General features: G+C 43.3%; 1 protein-coding gene across 2 annotated transcripts; it reads right to left on the bottom strand.

Moving 5' to 3' along the window:
* Nucleotides 1-115: 115 nt before the first annotated feature.
* On the bottom strand, nucleotides 116-24800 carry cdc27 (cell division cycle 27). 2 transcript variants are annotated; one of them, XM_080774968.1, is made up of 20 exons: nucleotides 24557-24800; nucleotides 21531-21606; nucleotides 18769-18916; nucleotides 17843-17968; nucleotides 17227-17324; nucleotides 16220-16359; nucleotides 15610-15833; nucleotides 14005-14089; nucleotides 12774-12871; nucleotides 10719-10818; nucleotides 10000-10186; nucleotides 8688-8860; nucleotides 8323-8475; nucleotides 6822-6902; nucleotides 6569-6696; nucleotides 6255-6372; nucleotides 5943-6071; nucleotides 4918-4992; nucleotides 3862-4024; nucleotides 116-468 (listed from the first exon to the last, which is right to left on the bottom strand). In XM_080774968.1, exons 1-20 carry the CDS (start codon nucleotides 24581-24583, stop codon nucleotides 389-391), a joined length of 2409 nt encoding a protein of 802 aa, XP_080631094.1. In that variant the 5' UTR covers nucleotides 24584-24800; the 3' UTR covers nucleotides 116-388. The 2 variants fall into 2 exon arrangements, with proteins under 2 accessions (XP_080631094.1, XP_080631095.1); XM_080774969.1 differs by having other exon boundaries at nucleotides 116-465.
* Nucleotides 24801-25987: the final 1187 nt, after the last annotated feature.

Below are 25987 nucleotides of genomic sequence, written 5' to 3'. Positions count from 1 at the left end.
GGCCCTTTGGGCACACAGCGTGTCATGGGCGTGACGCACTGTGAGCTTGTAGATCTACTAAGGTCAGCCGCAAACCGCCTGGTTAGCACGTTAGCATCAGAACAGAACACCACAGTCAGGGTTTCAGACATTTTATTGATCAGAATTCGTTACCATGACAACGATAAAAACATAAAAAAAACAACCTCCACATGAAACAGAATGAGCAGCAGTTCAGCCAATCAGAGCACAGGGGGAGGGGCTTACACTGTGACATCATTCCACTTCCTGTTAGAACCAACCAATAAGCAACCGGAGTTCTGTGCTAATGTTGCCTAGCGACCGGTCTGAACCAATGAGAGTTTAGAAGGACTGTGATTGGCTGCGGTGGGACCGGAGGGGCGGAGTCTTAAAGTACATCATCGCTCTCTGTGGTTTGTAATTGGGTGTCGTCTGCGTCCGTCATGCTGCTCTCCTCCACGTCTGCTACTGGTAGAGAGACATAGACACACACACAGAGAGAGAGAGAGAGAGAGAGAGAGAGAATGAGCCAGAGTCTCTTGGGATGAGAGAGACAGACAGAGAGAGAGGAACACTTGTTAACAATACAATAACCTATAATGTATTTCGGGTGGGTTTTTTTGGTAATCTAATCTCCACATTAAGGGTGCGTTCGGAAATCCAGTGCACAAGTTGTGCCGAGTGCCCGCACTGAGCGACCCTACCCTGAAGCTGGGGTTGTCCAGTGTGAATGTATCACAGCTGTGGTCGTTCGTAAATAAGGCATACTTAACGCACTCTGTGACGTCACCGCCCACCACACTCAATTGCGCATTTCCGAACGCACCCCAACTGTGTTCATTGAATATAGCTGATCTGCAAGCTCACTAGGTTGTAGATGGATTACAATTAGGCCACAATATTATATCCATATCATGATAATAGACTGGATATTGTCTGTGATTTTGGGTTATTGTACTGTTGTGATACGTTGGCATAAACGTGTTCTATGAAATATAAATATTGGATCGGGGGAAATCGTTATCGGCAGATACTCAAAATCAAATAATCAGATCGGGAGCAAAACAACGTGACCGGGGCATAATATGTTACAACTATAGTGTGTGGTAATGTTGTAGCTCGAGTCATTCAGATCGGCTGGATTGATACAGGGTTAAAAGTATTGCGCAGCGAGAAAACTATGGTCGTCAGGTTGTATTACAGGTTACAATTACAGGTTGTACAAAATAGGGCAGCCAGACTTGTTCTGGGTTGTTCTATGAGAACTAGTATTGTAAATATGCACTCCAGCCTCTCATGGCTCACTATTGAGCAAAGAATTTCCCAGACTAGCTGACTGCCATGGCATCAGCTAATGGACCCCAGGAAGACTAGCTGACTGCCATGGCATCAGCTAATGGGGATCCTTTTCAAATAAATAAACTATTCCACAATCTCCGAATGCTATATAGCAGGGGTGCCCAAAAGGCAGATCGTGATCTACAAGGGCTGTGCAGGTAGATCACATGACATGCCCCTAAAAAAGTATACAAAAATATATTTTTGGCATCTGCCACTTGAATTAAGGTGACTTGATTCATTGTTCAAAAAGGGCCTGTCAGCTCAAACCCACAATGCAATATTTTGTTTTCAAGAGTGTTGCTGTGCACAAACGTCAGAGGCATTACAGATGAAATACAAAAAACCAGCTACCTATTCCATTTCTCCATTCAAAGTGCATTTGACTTATAATTATGTAACACCAGCGCCACTATTCCATATTTAAACTAGTTTCAGCAATGGTTTAATATTATGTTTTCGGTAGGTAGATCTTGTTGAGACAGTCACTCTGAAAGTAGCTCTCAAGTCAAAAAAGTGTGGGCACCCCTGCTATATAGAGTCTGAAACCACACCTCCCTAAATCCGAGTAAAGAAGCTGCTATTTACATTAAAAAATATATATTTGAAATGATCTTTACATTTCTTTTCCTAATTTCCTTCTGCTAAGCAACAAGCTATATATGCTTAGATTATTTATAATTTAACTTAGGATAAATTTGGGCGACTGAAAAGACGAAACGGAAGTGGGGAGGAGGCTTCACTTCCGCTTTATATTTTACTCATGATCAGAGCTTCCGTTGCTCCAGACTGTATGACGGAAGCATTTATATTTTACTCATGATCAGAGCTTCTGTCGCTCCAGACTGTATGACGAAAGCATTTATATTTTACTGATGATCAGAGCTTCCGTTGCTGCAGACTGTATGACGGAAGCATTTATATTTTACTCATGATCAGAGCTTCCGTCGCTCCAGACTGTATGACGGAAGCATTTATATTTTACTCATGATCAGAGCTTCCGTTGCTCCAGACTGTATGACGGAAGCATTTATATTTTACTCATGATCAGAGCTTCCGTCGCTCCAGACTGTATGACGGAAGCATTTATATTTTACTCATGATCAGAGCTTCCGTCGCTCCAGACTGTATGACGGAAGCATTTATATTTTACTGATGATCAGAGCTTCCGTTGCTGCAGACTGTATAGCGGAAGTATTTATATTTTACTCATGATCAGAGCTTCCGTTGCTCCAGACTGTACGTATGACGGAAGCATTTATATTTTACTCATGATCAGAGCTTCAGTTGCTCCAGACTGTATGATGGAAGCATTTATATTTTACTGATGATCAGAGCTTCCGTTGCTGCAGACTGTATAGCGGAAGTATTTATATTTTACTCATGATCAGAGCTTCCGTTGCTCCAGACTGTATGACGGAAGCATTTATATTTTACTCATGATCAGAGCTTCCGTTGCTCCAGACTGTATGACGGAAGCATTTATATTTTACTCATGATCAGAGCTTCCGTCGCTCCAGACTGTATGACGGAAGCATTTATATTTTACTCATGATCAGAGCTTCCGTCGCTCCAGACTGTATGACGGAAGCATTTATATTTTACTGATGATCAGAGCTTCCGTTGCTGCAGACTGTATAGCGGAAGTATTTATATTTTACTCATGATCAGAGCTTCCGTTGCTCCAGACTGTACGTATGACGGAAGCATTTATATTTTACTCATGATCAGAGCTTCAGTTGCTCCAGACTGTATGATGGAAGCATTTATATTTTACTGATGATCAGAGCTTCCGTTGCTGCAGACTGTATAGCGGAAGTATTTATATTTTACTCATGATCAGAGCTTCCGTTGCTCCAGACTGTACGTATGACGGAAGCATTTATATTTTACTCATGATCAGAGCTTCAGTTGCTCCAGACTGTAGGACGGAAGCATTTATATTTTACTCATGATCAGAGCTTCAGTTGCTCCAGACTGTATGGCAGAAGCATTTATATTTTACTCATGATTATTTTTCTAAGTGTTTTGAAGCACTCGATATCAGTAAAGCAACGTCCTGCTACCTCTTGCAGTATGTGCAAATTCTAGGTGGTACACATGGGCTAGTCAACAGTGATAGTCAACAAGCACTTCCAAACTCCAGCACTTAGATTTTTCTTAAACAAACACTTTGGATAATTCAAGCTTTTCGTACAGCTGCAATGTCGGTGAGTTTGACGCTATTTAATAAAATCAGAGAGGACTTTTCTGTTTGGATGAATGGGCTGTCAATGGGAAGGACCTAGGTAGCACCTTGCTGGGAAGATGGCAGCCGTGTGCATATCATCAATTGGACTGAAGCCCCATGAAGTGAACGAGGTTGTCACAACTCTCATCTAAACGGCGCTGCCGGCTACCAAACGCCCTCCGCCCAATTAAAAACGAATAATTTAATATATAACTTACTCCGCCTCGCAATTGAATTGGTTGCCTCGTACCAGAGTGGTACGGACACTGCTCAGTGATTGGCTGACCTCGTACCTGAGTCGTATGGATACTGCTCTGTGATTGGCTCCTCGTCGTCAGGCAGGTATCGTTTATCGATGGCTTCTTTGATCTGGTTGTTCGCTCCTTTCGGGTCGAGATCCATCGCCCACGAGAAGTTCATCAGGGCTAAGTGGGTGTGGCCTAGCTTCTTATACACCTGTAAAGGTCAGAGTTCAAAAGTCATCAGAGCCAGGTGGGTGTGGCCTAGCTTCTTATACACCTGTAAAGGTCAGAGTTCAAAGGTCATCAGGGTCAGGATGGAATAAAGCAACATATAATCTAAAGACTGAAAATGTAATGGTGTTTTTTTTTAGGCCGACTCAGCTGAAGAAATCATGACATTTGTTCAAGGACATTTAACTGAGACCGTTCATGCTTCTGGAAGATGCTTCTATACTTCTATAGAAGTATAAGTCCTATAACAGTACATATCACCCTAGACTCTAGGGTGGCCCTCTAGGGCCTAGAGGGCAGATAACAGTCCTAGGACAGTACATATCACCCTAGAGGAACAGTCCTAGGACAGTACATATCACCCTAGAGGGCAGATAACAGTCCTGTAACAGTACATATGACCCTAGAGGGCAGATACCAGTCATATAACAGCACATATCACCCTAGAGGGCAGGTACCAGTCATATAACAGCACATATCACCCTATAGGGCAGATAACAGTCCTATAACAGTACATATCACCCTAGAGGTCAGATAACAGTCCTGTAACAGTACATATCACCCTAGAGGTCAGATAACAGTCCTGTAACAGCACATATCACCATAGAGGGCAGCTAACAGTCATGTAACAGCACATATCACCCTAGAGGGCAGATAGCAGTCCTGTAACAGTACATATCACCCTAGGGCGAAGTCTTCTTCTAGCTACGGCTGTCAATAAAGTTTGATTGATACAAGCTCATAGCGCAATAGCTAAAGTATAACTTTTTCAATAGCTAAAGTATAACTTTTTCAATAGCTAAAGTATAACATAATGCTTTAAACACCAAAAGGGGTTCCCGCCCAAAATGGGTTAGAGGTCAAAGGTCATCTTACCTTGCCGATGAGGAAGTAAACCAGAGACTCTTTGGGAACGATTTGTTTCAACTCCTCCAACTCCTGGAGTGCAGCCTGAGGGACACACACACACGCACAGTATGTCATTTGCCAGGTATTTTCGAACAATAATTCCTCATTTCTGTAAATTTAAAAATGAATCATTAAAAAATGTTAACTAAAGTTCATGGTTTTTAAATTATTGCCACAGCCCATAGGAATAAAGTCTGCTATTGGGAATGAACTCCAACCTTTGGGATTAATAAAGTGGCAACTTTTACAATATCTCCATTACCATTATCCAAATTAATTCCTTATCGTTTTTTCAAAACAGCTGAATAAATGTTTTATATATATAATATTAATCATATTCAGGTATTCGGTTTTCGGCCAACTTTTTCCTATATTCGGTAGTCGGTTTCGGCCAAAAATTTCCCTTTCGGTGCATCCCTAGAATAAATCATGCATTACTGCGCTTCAGTAGTCTGTGTCTTTTGTTGTCCGTTAAGGAGATATGGACACAAACCTCCTCGACGCAAAAATAACAAGCTATTGGAAGCTATTTTTCGTGGCACATTATCTTTACTCAAACAACAAGTTTCATCAGTGTTTGAGTCGGGATGTTCTGTGTCTGCGGCCTGTCTGCCTGCATGACAGGATCAGTGAAATTGTACGGCTGAGAAAGATTAGTTAATTTGTGTCGGATAAGGACTTATTGGTGGGGTAGATTCCGCTAGATATTAAGGCCTGTTTAGGGTTTGTTTTAGCGTGGGATTTCGCCTGGAAGGCTGTTTGGAAACACTCACTCTTGAACGAAGTTGAACGTGAGAAAGTGACGTTCACACACGCCAGAAATGAATGCTTTCACAATGACGTTCATCAGGCAGAAATACAATACGTTCAGTTCACCCAAAGTATGAACGCGTTCGTGAACGTTCATTCTTTGAAAGAGTTCAGGGACAACACTGTATATATACAGTATGTGTAGTAGTAGTAGTAGTAATAGTACTAGTATATATATTTACCTTATACTTCTCGTTAGCGAACAGGATGGAGGCTCGGTGGAATTTACACAGAGGGTTTTTGGGGTCGATGTTGATCGCTCTGTTCAGAGTTTCTAAAGCACATTCTGACTTCTTCAGAGCATGTTGGACCTGAGCGCGTGCACACACACACACACACACACACACACACACACACCAATCTTGATGGACAAACAAATCCAATAACAATGGGACAGATCCGTCTTGATCACATGACTATAGAGATAAAGTGTACCGACTTGCTCTGAGTTGATAGCTTTTAATTAACATAATGAATATAATTATCATACGTACCACTCCAATGTGACACAGTAGCACTGACGACTGAGGGTTGATACTCAGGGCTTTTTTGAAGTGAATTTCTGCTAAGTTGAACTTCTCCTGCTTGTAGTAGATCATCCCTAAACCATACCTAACACACACACACACACACACAGTCATTTGCCAAGGTATTGTCTAACTATAATTCCTCATATCTTTATCTATCTACCCTAGGGGACACGGGGAGAACATGTGAGGGTACCTACCCTAGGGGACACAGGGAGAACATGTAAGGATACCTACCCTCTAGGGGACACGGGGAGAACATGGAACAAACTAGAAATTACCAGGCATTGTAGTGTCTACTGTTGACTCTAATAGCGTTCCTGAAGCAGGATAAGGCTTTGTCCAACTCCTCCGTTAATACGAACTCATGTCCGAGCAGAGTGTAGGCGTAGGCAAAGCTGGGGTCCACCTGGAGAGGGAGCCAGAGAGTTATTACTGCCATTATAGAGAGAATAGAGCACCAAAGTCACAATTACCTGTATTGTAATTCATCAAATTACCTGTACAAATAAATTACCTGCATTAATGAATTACCTGTATTGCTCGTTGGAAGAACTTGATAGCGATGTCGTGTTCTCTCTGGAGACTAAAACAATTACCTGCTACACACCATGACTACACACACACACACACACACACACACACACACACACACACACAATTCAAAGGGCTTTATTGGCATGAGAAAACATACGTTTACATTGGCATAGCAGAAAGAACAATACAACAATACAGCAATACAATCAAAACAAAAATGATGTACATTTGAAGGTCAGAATCTTAAATAGATCAAATTCTATGTACCAAGGTCACTCAATGCAGGTATAGTGCAGGAATATACACAATGATTAGTCTTCAGGGTGGTTGTGTTCCATTTGATATCCTTCTCCAATCACAGCAACTCACAAATCTTGCTGCTGTGTTTGCACATTGTTGTACTTCGCCCAGCAGATATGGGAGTTTTTTGTCATTGGTCATGTTTTCAAAGTCTCTGTGTTTGGTTGTAATCTGTGGGAAGTATGTGTCTCTGATGTTTTGGTACAATGGACACACAATGATCAACTGCACATACTGCCTGGTCTTAAGGATGTAACAGCAAAATCGGTTTTTGACCACTTGAGGGCGCACTTGAATCATTTTCGTTTTTCTCCATAGCTGTGACCATAGCTATGATGCATGTTAGATTAGCATGTATAAACAGTGTTGGGAAAGTTCACCAACTAGTTCAGTTCACAGTTTAAACATTTTCAAATGAACAATTTGAGTTATTTTTCATTATTTTTTTCAAAATGATTGCCACAGCCCAAATAAAAACCACAGACTTAATTCAGACTGTCACGGGGCAACCCGTGCCCTATATACAAAGACACAAACCTATAACATGCAAAGACTGTTTTAAAATTGTGCATTGAAAGTGTAATCACTGATTTGTTGTCTCTCCTGCACTGCTGGTGGCATTTCCCTTGATGAGGAAGTGGCCAAGTGCTATGCAGGAGAGGGGTGTTTCTCCTTATGCTTTGAGTAATTGTCATTGAGTTTTCATTCTGATATATACTTGTTTAATTGTAACACATTATTGAGAATGTTTAGGTTACTTTTTATTCAAGGTGTTGTTGATGGATGTATTTATATTAGTGAAGTATTTGAGAAGAAATGTGCTAATTGAGTCTGTGCCCAGTGGTAGGATCCACTCCTATTTAAAGGAGGCTGCAGGGACAGGCTAGTTAGTTAGAAGTGGGCGATGACACAGGTAACATCCCTGAGGGAGAGCTACAGGGCCTTGTGTGAGGTACAGCATGAAGAGAGCTCTTATCCACATGGGTTTTGTTCAGTAGTGTTTGCTCAAGTGTTTATTTCATTTTTTAGTATTATTGTTATTGTCCTGTTGAACCTGTACTGAACTTTGGTGGAGAAATAAATACCCTTAAACTGCATGACTGACTGTTCTTGGAGCCTTAGCCGTTCGGGCAACTTCACACAGATCTTAAAAAAAGAAAAAACTTAACCCTAACCCTTAATAAAGTGACTTCCTCACCTCAGGACAGTTCTTGTCGATGTCGGTCAGGTCTTTGGACAGCGTGGACAGAGCTACATCTTTCTGCAGATGCCAGAGTGTTGTGGAATAAATCTCCATTCCTTCGACTCTGTATGGCTCGATGCGACGCACTTCACTGAACAGCCTCTCTGCCTGAAAGAAAATAACATTAGTATACCGGTACTAATGAATGTTAGACTGGTTGAAAACACACGTCTCTGCTTCTGGTGACTGATAGTCCTAATGAATGTTAGAAAGACGTGTGTGTGTTCAGCCAGCTCAAAGTGTGCTGTAGCGATGGACTCAACACCCAGCCTGTGTTCTAGAGTGTTTATGTGTGTGTGCGTGCGTGCGTGCGTGCATACCTGTAGATATTCGGCCAGTTCAAAGTGTGCTGTAGCGATGTGACTCAACACCCAGCCCGTGTTGTAGTGGTGAGAAGGCAGAGAGGAGAGAACGCTGACCGCTTCTCTGCTGTTGTACGAACACAGAGCCAGGTAGCCTTTACCCAGATCCCTTAGTACGCTGAGTAGACCATCTGTAAAACACACAATATATACAGAGATGCACACACATCAACTACTAGAAGTCAAGTGTTTGCATTGGCACGCCTGTATGGGTTAACTTTGACAAATAAATCCTCTCAAATCTATAATTGACAAACATAGTAATGTTCCGCAGCGCTGTCTAATTTAAAGCAAGCGAACCGAACATAAGGGCAGCTGTGGCTCAGGAGGTAGAGGAGGTCGTCCAATGATCCCTGGGTCGGCGGTTCGAATCCCGGCTCCTCCTGGCCACATGTCGAAGTGTCCTTGGGCACGACACTGAACCCTACATTGCCTCCAATGAGTTGGTCGGTGTGAGCTTGCCACCATTGGTGTGTGAATGTGGGAAGTGAGGACGCTGGCGTCGACTGTTCGCCGCCAGCGTATGGCGGCAGCGTATGAATGAATGAACCATTGTAAAGCGCTTTGAGCACTTGGAAAAGCGCTATAAAAATGCAATTCAACAAAATAATTCCATTCCGTCCTATTCCTACCTGTTGCGTGGTGTAGGTGGTAATGTGTGGTAGTAGGTGGTAATGTGTGGTAGTAGGTGGTAACATGGTGTAATCAACCTTCCATTTAGACTGTGACAGGTGACTGTGGTCCAGTGACTAACATTATTCCTGTGATTTCATTGATTTGGATGCTGCCATGATCCATATGGAGAAACTTCTATAACTTCAGTGGTAAATTAAATCTGTGCTACTATTAAGTCAGGAATGGCAGAGGGTCTTGTCTTGACGAGCTTTCATGTCAGACAGAGAAGAGTCTCATTATATTATATATTATAATAGTTACCAGTAGCAGGTTTCTGTAGACTCAGGGACTGGTATTGAGGGAACTTCATGTCTCTAGTATATAATAGTTACCAGTCACGGCATAAAGCAACTAGTTTACTAGTCGACTAGTAAATCCACTAGTCGACCTTGTTGGTACTAGTTGAATAAAATAAAAAACGCTTTTGTAGACCTCAATATCAGGTAGATTATAGTCACCAATGTACACAGTTTTGAAATGTACAAATATTTATTTCCAAAAAAATAAAAATAATAGGTAGTTAAACAACTAGTCGACTAGTACACTAGGACACTTGTCAACTAGTAAAAATGAGTAGAAGTGAATGCCCTATTACCAGTAGCAGCTTTCTGTAGACTCAGACTCTGGTATTGAGGGACCTTCATGTCAGACAGACTAGAGTCCAGCTTCAGGATGTCTAGACTCTCGTTCAGGTTGGAACCCGAGGTCTTCCCGGGTTTACATTTGGTCTTCCTGTTTGGAATCTTAGTAGGAAACTTCATCTTTAACTTCTTGCTGTTCTCCTGCACACACACACACACACACACACACACACACACACACACACACACACACACACACACACACACACACACACACACACACACACACACACACACACACACACACACACACACACACACACACACACACACACACGTAAATAAAACACTAAGGGTTGCCCAGCTTCCCCTGGCAGCTAAATAAAACACTATGGGTTGCCCACCTGCCCCTGGCAGCTAAATAAAACACTATGGGTTGCCCACCTGCCCCTGGCAACTAAATAAACCAGTAAGAGTTGCCCAATTGCATTGTTGCTACAAAATATTAAATAACAAGTGTGACTGTAAAAACGTCATTCATAGCTACAGTGTCATTTTATAATGGACAAAGTTGGCATGACCTGTACTTGTCTGATGGGCAAGTGCATCTGAGACCTTAGTGTGTGTGTGTGTGTGTGTGTGTGTGTGTGCGTGTGTGTGTGCATGTGTGAGTGTGTGTGTAAGCGAGCGAGCGTGTTTGTGCGAGCGAGCGTGTGTGTGTGTGTGCTAGTACCTTAGCAGTAGAACTTGCTGAGGTAAACAGTCTAGAAGATCTTCTGGGCTGAACGTTGGGAGGAGCGGATAGAGTCGGACTCAACACCTGAGGAGTTGTACTGATTGACACACACACACACACACACACACACACACACACACACACAATTCAACACCTGAAGAGTTGTACTGATACACACAGGCTAGCACGCACTCACAAATTTGGTCGGTTATAAATAATATATAAATGTATATTATATCATTTTTATCGTTGATTGGTCACCTTTACAACGAGGTACAGCGTTGTGGAACGAGCAACACAGCTAAACGTGTGGGTAGTGCCACCCTGTGGAATGAATGTTTGACCCGAGAACGATATTTATTTTCAATGGATTTTGGTATACCAGTGAATCAATGAATAGTGACTACATAAGCTTGTAAAAAGTTGTGTGCTAGGCTACTTAACAGATAAACAACTTGTTTAAAACATCTCGTTTAAAACAAGTGCAGCACTGCAGGTAGTCTACTCAAATGTGGGTGCCATGAGAAAACAAATAAACCCAACTTCATTAGGGGGAACACTAGACCAGGGGTAGGCAACCTTTGGCACTGGTGCCAACCTTGGCACAAAGGAGGGTGATCACTGGCACACTAGCATGGAAATAAAATAAAATACCGGCAAATAAACAATAGTCAAATAAATTAATTCACTCATATTTGTATGTAAATTACATCCTGCACATCATTGTACATTCATTAAAACTGTGAACTCTGACTGGGGGAGGGAGATAGGAGGGCTCTGCTCAGAGTCTAATGATCATTATAACAATGTGAAAGAATATTTAACAAGGGAAAAGTTATATTCGTGGACAATCAAAACATGTTGTGTCATTAAAGTGACACACTGACTATCTAGAAACTAAAAACATGGCACTTTGTTTCAAAAAGGTTGCAGACCCCTGCACTAGACGAAGGAATAAAATCAATAAAAATGGTGGAATGAGAGCGTTTTGGGGAGTGCATACTACATTCCACAGGGTTGGGGCAGAACAACCTGACCATTAGAAAACATGTGTTGCTTCAAAGGATACCAACAATACCAACATATTTATTTAACCCATTCTGAACGGGAACTCATTTTGGTGTTAGCATCATGTTATGCTTTAGCTATTGAAAAACAGCAGATCTACAAGCTCATAGCGCGCCACCGAGTGGCGCGCTACGAGCTTGTAGGTCTGCTATTTTTGAAAAATCGAAGAACGACTGACATTTTTTAGAATCTGATCTCAGGTCAGAATGGGTTAATCAGACCAGTGTGTGTCCAGTGGAAACCTTGTATGAATCTGATCTCAGGTCAGAATGGGTTAATGTGCCATAACCGTTTTATCTGGGCAGGTGTGGACTGGACCGACGTGTCGTGGGTCCAAGTCCAACTGACTATGTAGCGGAGGGAGAGAGGATCCATGGGGCAGGAGACTGACGTTGACTTCCACGCTGGCTGCATGTCTCGCATCGTGCGGTGATATGCTAAATGAATCACAGCAGCGGCGGTGACATGTTAACCCATTCTGACCTGAGATCAGATTCATACGAGGTTTCCACTGGACACACACTGGTCTGATGAACCCATTCTGACCTGAGATCAGATTCTAAAAATGTCAGTCGTTCTTCGATTTTTTTCAAAAATAGCAGACCTACAAGCTCGTAGCGCGCCACTCAGTGGCGCGCTATGAGCTTGTAGATCTGCTATTTTTCAATAGCTAAAGCATAACATGATGCCTAACACCAAAATGGGTTCCCGTTCAGAATGGGTTAAAGCAACTAGCATGCCTAGCATGGAAGCTAACGTTCAAAGTTGTTGTAGCTCCATGTCCATATGGAATGTTTCCCTCCACCATGCTTTTATCAACGCTTCCAACCGATAGTTTTTTTTATCTAAATGTCCCATGCATGGGGCAAAAGCGATACAAGCTTTGACAAGCTGTATATAGGATAGGAGAGGCTAGCGCCCCTTAAAGCTGTATATAGGAGGGGCTCTATAGCGCCCCTAAAACTGTGATTGGTTGATAATTACCTGGTGTGTGGAGCTGTGGACTGTGATTGGTTGAAGGGGATCGGCAGCACGTCTCTGCTGTTTCCGCTCTGACTGAACACCTTCGACCTGGACAAAGACTGACAGAAAACCCACCAATCACAGGCCTGCACACAGACTGAGAGAAAACCAACCAATCACAGGCCTGCACACAGACTGAGAGAAAACCCACCAATCACAGGCCTGCCTGGACACAGACTGAGAGAAAACCGACCAATCACAGAACTGGACACAGACTGAGAGAAAACCGACCAATCACAGACCTGGACACATAAAATGAGCACTAAAGGATTTTACTTTAGGTAGTATAAGCCAAATTCCAATACCGCAACTTTCACACTTGCTCACTCCCCTCGCGTCCTCCACTCGCTCCTTAGCTCCGCCCCCAGCGAGGAGGAGAGGATTCGATGCGAGGACAGAGTGGTGGAGTGGATTTGCCTCTAGGATCGGAATGTACTACGCTGTCATTTCAAAGCGACGGCACATTCCGCGATCACTAATGACATGTATCAATTCAATTCAATTCAATGGGCTTTATTGGCATGGGAAAACATACGTTTACATTGCCAAAGCAAATGTGGTGGAACAATACAGTGTCACACAGCTGGATCACTGGAACTCCGAACACAGAGCCGTACAGTCTACAGAATAGACAATTCATAATTGTGTGCGTGTAACCGAGGCCAATGTGTATGTATTGGTAACATGTGCAAGTGTATAAGCCGCAGCGCCAGGATGCGCACACTTATATTATATGACTGTGAAGGGAATTCCTGACCTGCCCGCAGCCCTCGTTCCTTTTTGATCGTATAAATCACCCCCCCTCCTCCGACAGTCCCTCCTCCGACTCTTTACAAATAACGGACACTATAACAGGAATTAGGTAGTCTCTCTGACTTACATATTCAGTTCAGTCCACATATAAATAAATACATTTTTGTCACAGTCATTCATAGCAGTCTGTGCATTCAGGCATACACGGAGAGAAATTAACTATAGCTTTTGAGGTGCGCACAATATAGCCTAATTTATATAGCCTACTTTTATTATGCTTATATCACACAACGCAATAAATTCTCTCTCTCTCTCTCTCTAACAATGGAAAGAAAGTGAATGTGTGTGCGTGCATGTGCACCTTCTTGTTGGCTAAGGAACCATCCGTGTAGTTCTGGAGGTACGAGGGGTATGTGTGTGTGTGTGTGTGTGTGTGTACCTTCTTGTTGCCTAAGGACCCATCAGTGTAGTTCTGGAGGTACGAGGGGTCTCCAGGGCTCGGCTCCAGGGGCAGAATCCCAAAACTACACAATAATAAAGAACAAACATAAAGTATGACTTTATATAGTTCTATAATAATAATAATAATAATAATAAGGGATGTCCCGATACACTTTTTTTGGGACACCTCGATTTCTGTGTTAGCCGATACCTTTGATTGATTAAAATATTTAATAACAGTTTGCAGAATTACAGTACATTTCAAGCACAACTCAATACAAAGGCTGTTAACTGTGAGTGGACTATATAGTCAAAGAACAGAACAGGAATTCATCATGAAGGAGGTAAAAAGGGAACTACAAATCCCAACAGGACAGTCACAGTCTGGAACTACACAACCCCACATGAACCACACGACCCCACATGAGCCCAATGTATACGTTGTCTGAGGACGGGGGCCGTACACTGAATATAACAGCTCTACAACAAGCTCACAGCTTGTAGATCTGCTACTTTCAGCACGCGGTCTGCTGTACGGCGAGGTATAACTCTGCTGCTTGAAGATCTGCTGCTTGTAGATCTGGTATAACTCCTGCTTGGGAGTAGAGTGGATCTACAAGATCTCAGCTGTTCTCACATCACATTATTTCAGTTTGAGGTTAGTCTCGACAGGTGCCTCTCGCAATGTCCAAATGCAAATACAGTCTGGAGCAACGGAAGCTCCGATCATGAGTAAAATATAAATGCTTCCGTCGTACAGTCTGGAGCAACGGAAGCTCTGCTCATGAGTCAAATATAAATGCTTCCGTCATACAGTCTGGAGCAACGGAAGCTCCGATCATGAGTCAAATATAAATGCTTCCGTCGTACAGTCTGGAGCAACGGAAGCTCCGATCATGAGTCAAATATAAATGCTTCCGTCGTACAGTCTGGAGCAACGGAAGCTCCGATCATGAGTCAAATATAAATGCTTCCGTCGTACAGTCTGGAGCAACGGAAGCTCCAATCATGAGTCAAATATAAATGCTTCCGTCGTACAGTCTGGAGCAACGGAAGCTCTGCTCATGAGTAAAATATAAATGCTTCCGTCGTACAGTCTGGAGCAACGGAACCTCTGATCATGAGTCAAATATAAATGCTTCCGTCGTACAGTCTGGAGCAACGGAAGCTCTGCTCATGAGTAAAATATAAATGCTTCCGTCGTACAGTCTGGAGCAACGGAAGCTCTGATCATGAGTAAAATATAAATACTTCCGTCATACAGTCTGGAGCGACTCAACATTGTCCTGTATTGTTTGTATTGTCTGCATGTTTTAAACCACTACTCATGCTGTAAACCTAATTGCTCTTCTGGGACATTAATAAAGACTTTCAACCTTGAACATAATGCTTAGTTAAAACACCAAAAGGGGTTCCCGCCCAGAATGGGTTAAATATTATAACTATATGAATAATTAATGAATTATGTAAATGACCTGGGTGTAAGAGGGCTAATTAAATATTATATAAATATATGAATAATTAATGAATTATGTAAATTACCTGGGTGTAAGAGGGCTGATTAAATATTATAATTACATGAATAATGAATTATGTAAATTACCTGGGTGTAAGGGGGCTGAGCGCGGCCGTCCCTCCCAGTAAGCTCCGCCCACTCTTGGGTTTGTTCTGCTTGCTGGCCAATAGGGATCCAGTGGAGCCCAGCGTGACAGTGTTGGCCAATAGGGAGCCGGTATCCGGGGTGATGAGGGAGGAGTCTATGTAGGAGACCGACGAATCAGACATCAGCTTGGCGTTGGAAGATTCTAGATTGAGACGATTCAACTCCTGGAAAGACAAAGAGTAAATATATGAATAACCAGTAGGTACCAGGTAAAAATAGGTACCAGTAGGTACCAGGTAATAATCACCCTGGGCAAGACCTTAACTGAAAAGACTATCAGCGAAGTGCAGGATTTTAGCGGAAGTATCGCCCAAGGAAATGACGTTGATGCTTTACAAATCAGTTTACATTCTCCGTGAATGAAACAAGTGTTGTGATTGGTCGGGAAAATATCGTATCCGGGGGAAATACATCTGATATTCCGGAGAATACAACCGCCGATACTCCGATAGCTTCTCTGCCTTAGGTTGTGACCAGGCTTTTCTTTTCGCAGATAAGTAAGCCTGGGACCGAGGCTAGGTAATAATAGGTACCAGGTAATAATAGGTACCAGAGTATCTTGGGGCGTCTCCATCAAGGCAGTGTCCAGCCTATGGGAGGGGTTCTGGACGGGGGTGATAGCAGGAAGGGGCGGGGCTACGTTCTGGAGAGAGGAGAGTCTGAACACCTGGTCCGGATCTGGTTTCTCACCTGGAATCAGTGGAAGACAATTATAGCACACCGTTAGTGTCCTATCTGACATCATGAGGGTCTAGAGCTCTACACTCTCCTATCTAACATCATGAGAGTCTAGAGCTCTACAGTGTTGTGCCAGTCTCTACTTCTAGTATTTGTTTAAGGAAAAACAAACATTAAACCTGTATATGAGGGGCTAGGGCCCCTCAACAACATTGAACCTGTCTATAGGAGAGGCTAGCACCCCTCAACAACATTAAACCTGTCTATAGGAGAGGCTAGCACCCCTCAACAACATTAAACCAGTCTATAGGAGAGGCTAGCACCCCTCGACAACATTAAACCTGTCTATAGGAGAGGCTAGCACCCCTCGACAACATTAAACCTGTCTATAGGAGAGGCTAGCACCCCTCAAGAACATTAAACCTGTCTATAGGAAAAGCTAGCACCCCTCAACAACATTAAACCTGTCTATAGGAGAGGCTAGCACCCCTCAACAACATTAAACCTGTATATAGGAGGGGCTAGCACCGCTCAACAACATTAAACCTGTCTATAGGAAGGGCTAGCACCCCTCAACAACATTAAACCTGTCTATAGGAGAGGCTAGCACCCCTCAACAACATTAAACCTGTATATAGGAGGGGCTAGCACCGCTCAACAACATTAAACCTGTCTATAGGAAGGGCTAGCACCGCTCAACAACATTAAACCTGTATATAGGAGGGGCTAGCGCCCCTCAACAACATTAGAGTACAGTACCGAGTACAGTGTTGCATCCCAGGACCAGCGGAGCATGACATGATTGTGTCCTTTCTCAATTTAGTGAGTCTAAGGATGCCACGTCTTTGGCTTGGTGGAGACAATAATAATAATGGTTACCTAGGTGACAGAGGGATTGGAAAGGACTCCACAGGAAGGGGTTAAGGGTCAAACTCTTCTGGAAACAATCCGAGCCTTTAGTCTGTCTGTCTGTTTGGCTGTAGCACACACACATAGACACACACACAGTCACACACACACACACACACACACACACACAGAGAGAGAGAGAGAGAGAGAGAGATAATTATAAAAAGCATTGTCCAAATAGTACAATTATTTGGTTACAGTTCTTGTCGAACATGTTTTGAAATTATTGAACTGAATTTACCATGATCCACAATTTATATAATAATCCATTTTGAATGTTATTTGGATGACCCTAAGGATCATAAAAACCTTGAACGATTACTATATTGAATGTAAATAACAATTGCCAGTAAATGTGTCCCAGTAGAGATAGTGATAGTAATATATGACAGTAATTAAATGTAAATGTGTCCCAGTAGTGATAGTGATAATATTACAGTAATTAGATTACCAGTAAATGTGTCCCAGTACAGATAGTGATAATATTACAGTAATTAGATTACCAGTAAATGTGTCCCAGTACAGATAGTGATGTATGACAGTAATTAGATGTAAATGTGTCCCAGTACAGATAGTGATGGATTACCAGTAAATGTGTCCCAGGAGAGATAAAGTGAAAGATGCAGAATCTCCGAACTCTGTCACGATGTCTTCATGACTCTTCTGTTTGTTGAGAACTCCTCCAACCAACACCTGCTCGCCTTCAGCTAGTCTGTTAATGCACAAGACAATAAAATAAATATTAACAATAATAACAACATAAATACAATATATTGAGAAATCCTCCCACTAAAACCTGCTCGCCTTCAGCTAATCTGGAATGAAACAAAAGAATAAGAAACAATTGTAGTTCAGAACTACAATATGTCATTCAGAGGTTCAGTTGTAGAACTACAATTGTAGTAGAAGGGTGTGTGTGTGTGCGTCATAGACTGTAAAGAAATATGGACAAAGCGTTCTCCGGGTCTGATATGGACGTAAGATGAAGCCAGTCAGTCCTTGAATTGTAAATCGCCATCTTTCTAGATCCGTTTGGGCCCAGCTGGCCATTGGCTGGCCCAGACAACGAGGCGGGACTTCCCCCCCTTCTTCTTCATTGGTTTTTATTTTGACTCGAACGGGGGGTGGCTCCCGATCATAGTCTGTAACGGTAGCCACGCCCCTCAGAACATACGCGACTTTATGGTCATCTTTTTAATAAATGAGACCATCATTTTCCAAAAATAATTTTATGACATGAGAAATGAGACTTTAAACTAGTGACTGGAAGCAGAAAGTATTCATGACCATGTTTATTAAGGTAATACAGTCTAGGTGAAGTTGGGCCCAAATACATGGACCGCCATGGAGATATGGGTTGTTTTGTGCCCAATGACAGCGCCACAACAGGCCATTATATGAACTTTCAGGAAGTCCCGATTTCCTTAGTGGCTTCACAAAATATCTGTCTGACTGCCCCCCCTGGTGTGTGTGCATGCGTGTGTGCGTTTTTGCGCAAGTGTGTGTACTTACTTGGACAGTTCTACGCAGCACTTGGCCAGCAGGTAGCGACACTGAGGTGTAGAACAGCTGTGAGCCTTCAGCAGTCTGTACGCTTTATAAGGCTTTCCTGAGCGGTAGTAACATGTAGCTAACAGGTACAACGCTTCTTCTGAATGCACTGAAAACACATGGAAAACACTGTTAGCATGTAGCTAACAGGTACAACGCTTCTTCGGAATGCACTGAAACACATAGAAACACTGTTAACATGTAGCTAACAGGTGGGGGCGGAGCTACCTCTACTGTAGAGCAGAGCACACAGGTAGGGACGGGGCTACAAGTGAAGAGCAGGAATGGATACGCGTATACGTATATCTGAGCATAGGCATGGTAACGCCCCGCCTGCCTCCGATTGGCCTACCGACACCAAGCATAGACATGGTAACGCCCCACCTGCCTCTGACAGAATGCAGCCTTGTAACAAACTCGTACGTTTTAATTTTGTAGAAGAGCCAAACTATTATTGTTTATGCCGTTTGCTTTGATTGAATAATTGATTGAACACACGTGTACGATCAGTACTATGAAATAAAATGTTAGTGTTGATTATGGTGTATTAATCTAATTGTAGTAAACTAATACCATTATACTAAAAAGGATAAAGGTGAAGGGAAAACAGATGTTTTTACAGTACAATAATGTTTCACATTTACACCTCAGTGGACAGTCAAGACCAGAGCCATCTAATAGAAGAGTTGCGATATAGAGAGGGGGCAGAAACCCAGCACTCGAGTTCTGTTCATTCAGCCTGAACTGAGCCAAGCTGGAAGGCGGCACAAATAAGAGCCATTTTAAGTGTGTGTACAACATGACAACTGTTTTAAAGTATTGTACAGTAACAACTAAAGTCTCGTAATGTTTATGTTTTTATTTCATTCGTTTATTTGGTCGGGACAGTGTATATTGATGAACATTACATTAAAAATGCAGTGTGAATATACCAGATTTAGTACTATTACTACAAAACAATCTAAAATAAAGGGATTTTTATATAATTAAAGCTGGGCTGTTGCCCGAGTCCAATGCATTTCTGCCTACTTCCGGTCCAGGACTTGTCCCAGTTGGTTGTCCCCACGCTCAGTGCGTAGTCTATGTAGGAGAGCCGCATTATCTAAGGCTCTGGTCAAGACGGGCAGTGTCTGTAGGCCAATCAGAGGCAGGCGGGGCGTTACCATGTCTAATTTGTATTGTTCAGTCTCAAGTCTCACACCTTCCTCTGGACAATACAACCTAGATTCTCTGTGGGGTTCAGGTCAGGCCAGTTGGCTGGTCAGTTAAGCACAGTAATACCGTGGTCAGTACAGAAGTGACTAGTAGTTTTGGCTCTGTGGGCAGGTGCAAAATCTAGCTGGAATGGAAAATTAGCATCTTCATGAAGCTTGTCAACATACTGAGCACAATGTACTCTAAAAAGAGTAATTATATTACAGAAGAAAATTAACTTTTACTAAATATTCTAATTCAGTGAGCTACCCTCGATCAGACCCACTAGGGAAACACCAGGGCCACACAATCCGTTGGAACCTCTCCGGAACTACTATGCCGGGACTGAGAGGTACAATTCTGGCATGAGGAGGGACTAGGCTCTGTGGGTTGACTCCTGTCCGCGCCCCTCCCCTCCACCAGGTCCACTCCTGCTCTCACCAGGAGTACAGCGAGGACCTGTGCGTTGCACCAGACTCCCAGTACCAGACACTTCATTCAGGAGGGGTGGATTCTTTAGCCGCAATGGTTCTGCAGGCTCCACCTGGGCAACGGTAGCACTGCAGGCTCCACTTGCGGCTCGAATGGTCCTCCTAAAAGGCCTCATCGAAGGTTTTTGGGCTTCCTCCTCATGGAGGACACAGGCTGGGGCACTAACCCATACTGCTCCCAGGGTGCCGTCTACATTCCGGCTGTCACCCGTCTCTCCGGTGGTCACCAGACTATACCTGCCTGGTTGTCACTGACCAGACTATACCTGGTTGTCACCAGACTATACCTGGCTGTCACCAGTCTCTCCGGTGGACACCAGACTATACCTGGTGGTCACCAGACTATACCTGGCTGTCACCTGTCTATTCCTATGAGACACTTTATTGGAGCACAAAAACAAAATTGCTAGAGCCTAAGTAATGAACCAGTGAAATGAGGGTATTTTATGATGCCCCTCATAGGGATTGCATTGGCAGCTGCAGTACAGCGTTGAAACGGACCAGAAGTGGGGCCGCTGTCTCATTTGGGGGCGTGAAATGTGTAGTCCCTGTGTGTTTCTATATACGCAATGAATACAGACATGTTTACAGTTTATTTTTCCCCTGGACCAATCAGTCTCTCGACCAGGAACACAGTAGAGTTCTCAAACTCTGCCCGAACCCGACCAGGCCCGACCCGACCAGACATTTTAGGGCCGGGCCGGGCCTAAAATGTATGCTAATCAGTCGGGCCGGGCCGGGCCTGGGGCTCCATGAAAAGAAATATATATTGAATTTGTTTAGAATAATAAAAATAATAGTTCTGTTCTGTCTGTTTGTGTATTTATCTATTATGAAGATGGTGCTGACTGGCGTTTCACTTTTTCTCAACACAACGTTTTAGGGCCGGGTCGGGCCTAAAATCTATGCTAATTAGTCGGGCCGGGCCGGGCCTAGGGCCTGATCAGTTAGGGCCGGGCCTTAATTTTCGGGCCCGATGAGAACTCTAGAACACAGTGCATGTGTGTGCGTGCGTGCGTGAGTCTCTTTCCCTCTCACCTTCTGCGTATAGTCTCTCGGCCAGGAACACAGCATCCAGGTAGGCATAGTGGTTCAGAGCCTGCCACACCGCAGCCTGTATGTAACGTCCCACACACACACATTCACACACACACACACACACACACACACACACACACACACACACACACACACACACACAAACACACTACACATTACTATACTAGATAATAAAACATTAAGGCTTGCCCACCTGCCCCTGGCAGCTAAGTAAAACACTAAGGGTTGCCCACCTGCCCCTGGCAGCTAAATAAAACACTAAGGGTTGCCCACCTGCCCCTGGCAGCTAAATAAAACACTAAGGGTTGCCCACCTGCCCCTGGCAGCTAAATAAAACACTAAGGGTTGCCCACCTGCCCCTGGCAGCTAAATAAAACACTAAGGGTTGCCCACCTGCCCCTGGCAGCTAAATAAAACACTAAGGCTTGCCCACCTGCCCCTGGCAGCTAAATAAAACACTAAGGGTTGCCCACCTGCCCCTGGCAGCTAAATAAAACACTAAGGGTTGCCCACCTGCCCCTGGCAGCTAAATAAAACACTAAGGCTTGCCCATCTACCCCTGGCAGCTAAATAAGCCTAACCACAATTTGCAACTCTAGATTTGTTTATAATGGGATTAATCTAGAGTTGCAATACCCTCCATTGACTCCCTACTGCTTGTATTAAACAACGTTAAACTCACCAACATTGCAGCTCTAGGCCAAGCTTGAATTATCCTCTTTCAAAATGCCAAGCTTTTGTTTCATAAAAATGTTATGAGCTACTTTCTGTCAAGAAATTCTATGCAGGCGATTCTTTTTGCAGTTTGGAAGCACTCGTTTTTTTTAACGGTCGCACTGCTGCCTCCTGCATCATGTGCAAAACAGGTGGTACGCAGGGCCGTTCAGTGACTTACGACGAGTGCTTCCAAACTCCAGCACTTAGAAAAAGAATCACCTGCCCACCTGCCCCTGGCAGCTAAATAAAACACTAAAGGGTTGCCCACCTGCCCCTGGCAGCTAAATAAAACACTAAGGGTTGCCCACCTGCCCCTGGCAGCTCAATAAAACACTAAGGGTTGCCCACCTGCCCCTGGCAGCTAAATAAAACAATACACGGGTGTATACACACACACACACACACACACACACACGTGTGTATACATGTGTGTATAAAAACATACACATATGTATACACACATGTGTGTATACATGTGTGTACACACACATAACAATCAAGTCGAGTTCACCACACATCATAAATGTGTAAAAGTGTAAATATCAAAGTATTAAATGTTGGTTCATGAGATTACAACTTTAATACAAGTAGGCTATTGGTATTACTATTATTTAGTACAGTGGTTTTCAACCAGTGGTCCAGGGACCACCAGTGGTCCTTGGGTGGGTCCCAGGTGGTCCCCAGCTAAATGATGGAGAGGTGGTGTTTCATTTTACTCTCTCAAGAGATAGATTATTGTTAAACATCTGCATCAGTTAATTTACAAGAAGTCTGCACAATTATAGAATGTAGAAGAATTGTTATTTTGATCATCGTTTGCCTGTTATCTCTCTTAATGGTACCAACATCAATACAGCATGGAAATGTGGACAAATATTATCCAACGACAACATTTTCTTTAGTTTTGGGTCTGAGGGGCTAAATGTCATCAAATGGTGGTCCGTGGCTCAAATGGGTCTGAGAGGCTAAATGTCATCAAATGGTGGTCCGTGGCTCAAAAGCTAAATAAAAAATGGACCTTGACATGAAAAGGTTTGAAAACCACTGTTTTAGTATAAATAGCAGCAGTTAGTTATAAGATGTACACAGTCTACTGGCTAGCAGTAGTAGTATTATTAGTAGTAGCAGTATTTAGTATAATTAGTAATATCAGTACAAATAATACTATGTGAGTATGTGTACTGCAGTCTACTGGCTAGCAGTAGTAACAGTATTTAATTAGTAATAGCAGTAGTAATAATATTATGTGTACTGCATTTTAATCTACTGGCTAGGAGTAGTAGTAGTAGTAGCAGTATTTAGTATTAGTAATAGCAGCAGTAATAATACTATGTCTACTGACTAGCAGTAGTAGTATTAGTATAGTAGCAGTATTTAATCTTAGTAATAGCAGCAGTAATAATACTAGATGCACTGCAGTCTACTCTACTGGCAAGCAGGGAGACATTAGCTTAGCTGCTAGCTCGACATGAAGTTGTTACACTGTTCAATCAACGCACACACACACACACACACACACACACACACTGACAGCAACGTGCACGACAACACACATACACACACACACACACACACACACACACACACACTGACAGCAACGTGCACTACCTCACGTACACAACCCATAGACAAAACAACAATAAATAAACAACACGGACAGCTAGGTGATGCTAATGCTAACCCGTTAGCTAAGCCTCGGCGGGCCTCAGACAGCGGTCTGTAGTAACACTCACAGCCGGGCTAGGAGCCTCCTATCCCCGCAGGCCTCAGCCTCAGACAGCGGTGTGTAGTAACACTCCCAGCCGGGCTAGGAGCCTCCTATCCCCGCAGGCCTCAGCCTCAGACAGCGAGCGGTCTGTAGTTAGTAACACTCCCAGCCGGGCTAGGAGCCTCCTATCCCCGCAGGCCTCAGCCTCAGACAGCGCTCTGTAGCTGTAGTAACAGCCGGGCTAGGAGCCTCCTATCCCCGCAGGCCTCACACAGCGGTGTGTAGCTGTAGTAACAGCCGGGCAAGGAGCCTCCTATCCCCGCAGGCCTCAGTCTCAGACAGCGGTCTGTAGCTGTAGTAACAGCCGGGCTAGAAGCCTCCTATCCCCGCAGGCCTCAGTCTCAGACAGCGGTCTGTAGCTGTAGTAACTGCCGGGATAGCCTCCTATCCCCGCAGGCCTCAGCCTCAGACATTGGTCTGTAGCTGTAGTAACAGCCGGGTTAGGAGCCTCCTATCCCCGCTGGCCTCCAGCCTCAGACAGCGGTCTGTAGTAAGAAGTCTCCCCACACAACGAGCTCACCTGAACGGGTTCCTGCAGCACCGTCATCCCTCTGTCGGCCTGGCTGTTGTTGCTGGAACTTATTCAATGTTTTATTCCGCTTCTCTGTTCTTCTCTCCTCTCTGGACCATGAAACACTTAATATAGAATCTAGATGTTCTCCCCTGGACCAAACCGATGCAACCATACAGTTATAATAATATATAATACTATAATATAATATATAATGTTTTCTCCTCTCTAGCAAAGCTGCGCTCTGCTCTGAGAGCCGAACGTTTGAACCAGGGTTGCCAGGTTGCCTGACACCGAGAGAGAAATAAGCAACCAGTTCTATGAAAACAAGCCCAAAAGAAGCGACTGCGACTGATTTGAAAGTAGCAGATCTACAAGCTCACAGCGGATCGCATCGCGACGCGTTGTGAGCTGGTAGATCTGCTATTAAAAATAAATAAAAAATCTCGGAGAGAAAAAGGAACATAATAATATTTATGAAATGTTTTAACAAGATTCATATTTGGGGTCTCAGGGCACAACATATGTTTAGTTGTTGTAGGTTGAGGGTCCTTGGACAAATATAAATATACAAATAATCTGGGGGTCCTTCCTTGACATGGAAAATTGGAAATGTGTGAGAATTACTGGTTTAAACAACATTAAGAAATAAGCCTAAATAGGCCTACCGGTAAATACACATTAGAAAAAAGCCTAAATGGGAAATTACACATTACATAAAAGCCTAAATAGGAAACTACATGAGTAGGCCTACACATTAGAAAAAAGCCTAAATCAGAAACTACACATTAGAAATAAGCCTAAATCAGAAACTACAAGACCAAATAAACAACCAAGAAACAAGAACAAATAAACAACTACACTTTAGTTTAGAAACAAGCCCCCAAAACAGCAACACGTAACCCAACTATAGTACATACAATTTACAAGCAACTTTTTAGAAAAACAAGGCCATGGGGTCGCTTGTAATAAGCGGACATGGCAACACTGATTCACGACCGTTAAAAGCCGAGCCTCTACAGCCGAAGAAGAGCGCTGGCGTCCGGCTGAACTCGGGAAACCTCGGCTGAACTCGGGTGTTAAAAACATGACATTATTCGGCACACATGCCATCATTCGTCGTTACATAATAAGGAGGGACTTGGAAGCAAAAGGAATGCACATAGCAGATGTACCCATCATAGGGATAGATGCAGTGGAATTAGGAGTCCTAATTGGCGGAGACAAATATTGGAAAATGGTCACAGGAAAAATGGAGAGACTGAATGAAGGATAGTTGCACTGGAAAGTGTATTTGGATGGCTGGTGCAAGGAGAAGTCACCACTCTAAATATCATAACTGAAGTTGTGGACATTGAAGTGATGCACTGTACATCTGCGTCGGAGAAGAACAGGCACTGTCAGATCAGTTACACAACTTTTGGGAAATCGAATCCATAT

The sequence above is a fragment of the Protomyctophum bolini genome (genome assembly GCF_963924005.1).
Source record: "Protomyctophum bolini genome assembly, chromosome: 11".
NCBI classification, from domain to species: Eukaryota; Metazoa; Chordata; class Actinopteri; order Myctophiformes; family Myctophidae; genus Protomyctophum; species Protomyctophum bolini.
This window is presented reverse-complemented; position numbering and strand designations above follow the sequence as displayed.

Coding starts and splice junctions, on each gene's coding strand:
- cdc27 (XM_080774968.1), bottom strand. CDS start 24,583: ATGACGGTGCTGCAGGAACCCGTTCAG. Junction 15,834..16,219: donor AGACGCCCCAAGATACTCTG/GTACCTATTATT, acceptor TTGTCTTTCCAG/GAGTTGAATCGTCTCAATCT. Junction 6,373..6,568: donor AGTAGACACTACAATGCCTG/GTAATTTCTAGT, acceptor TGTGTGTGTTAG/GTATGGTTTAGGGATGATCT.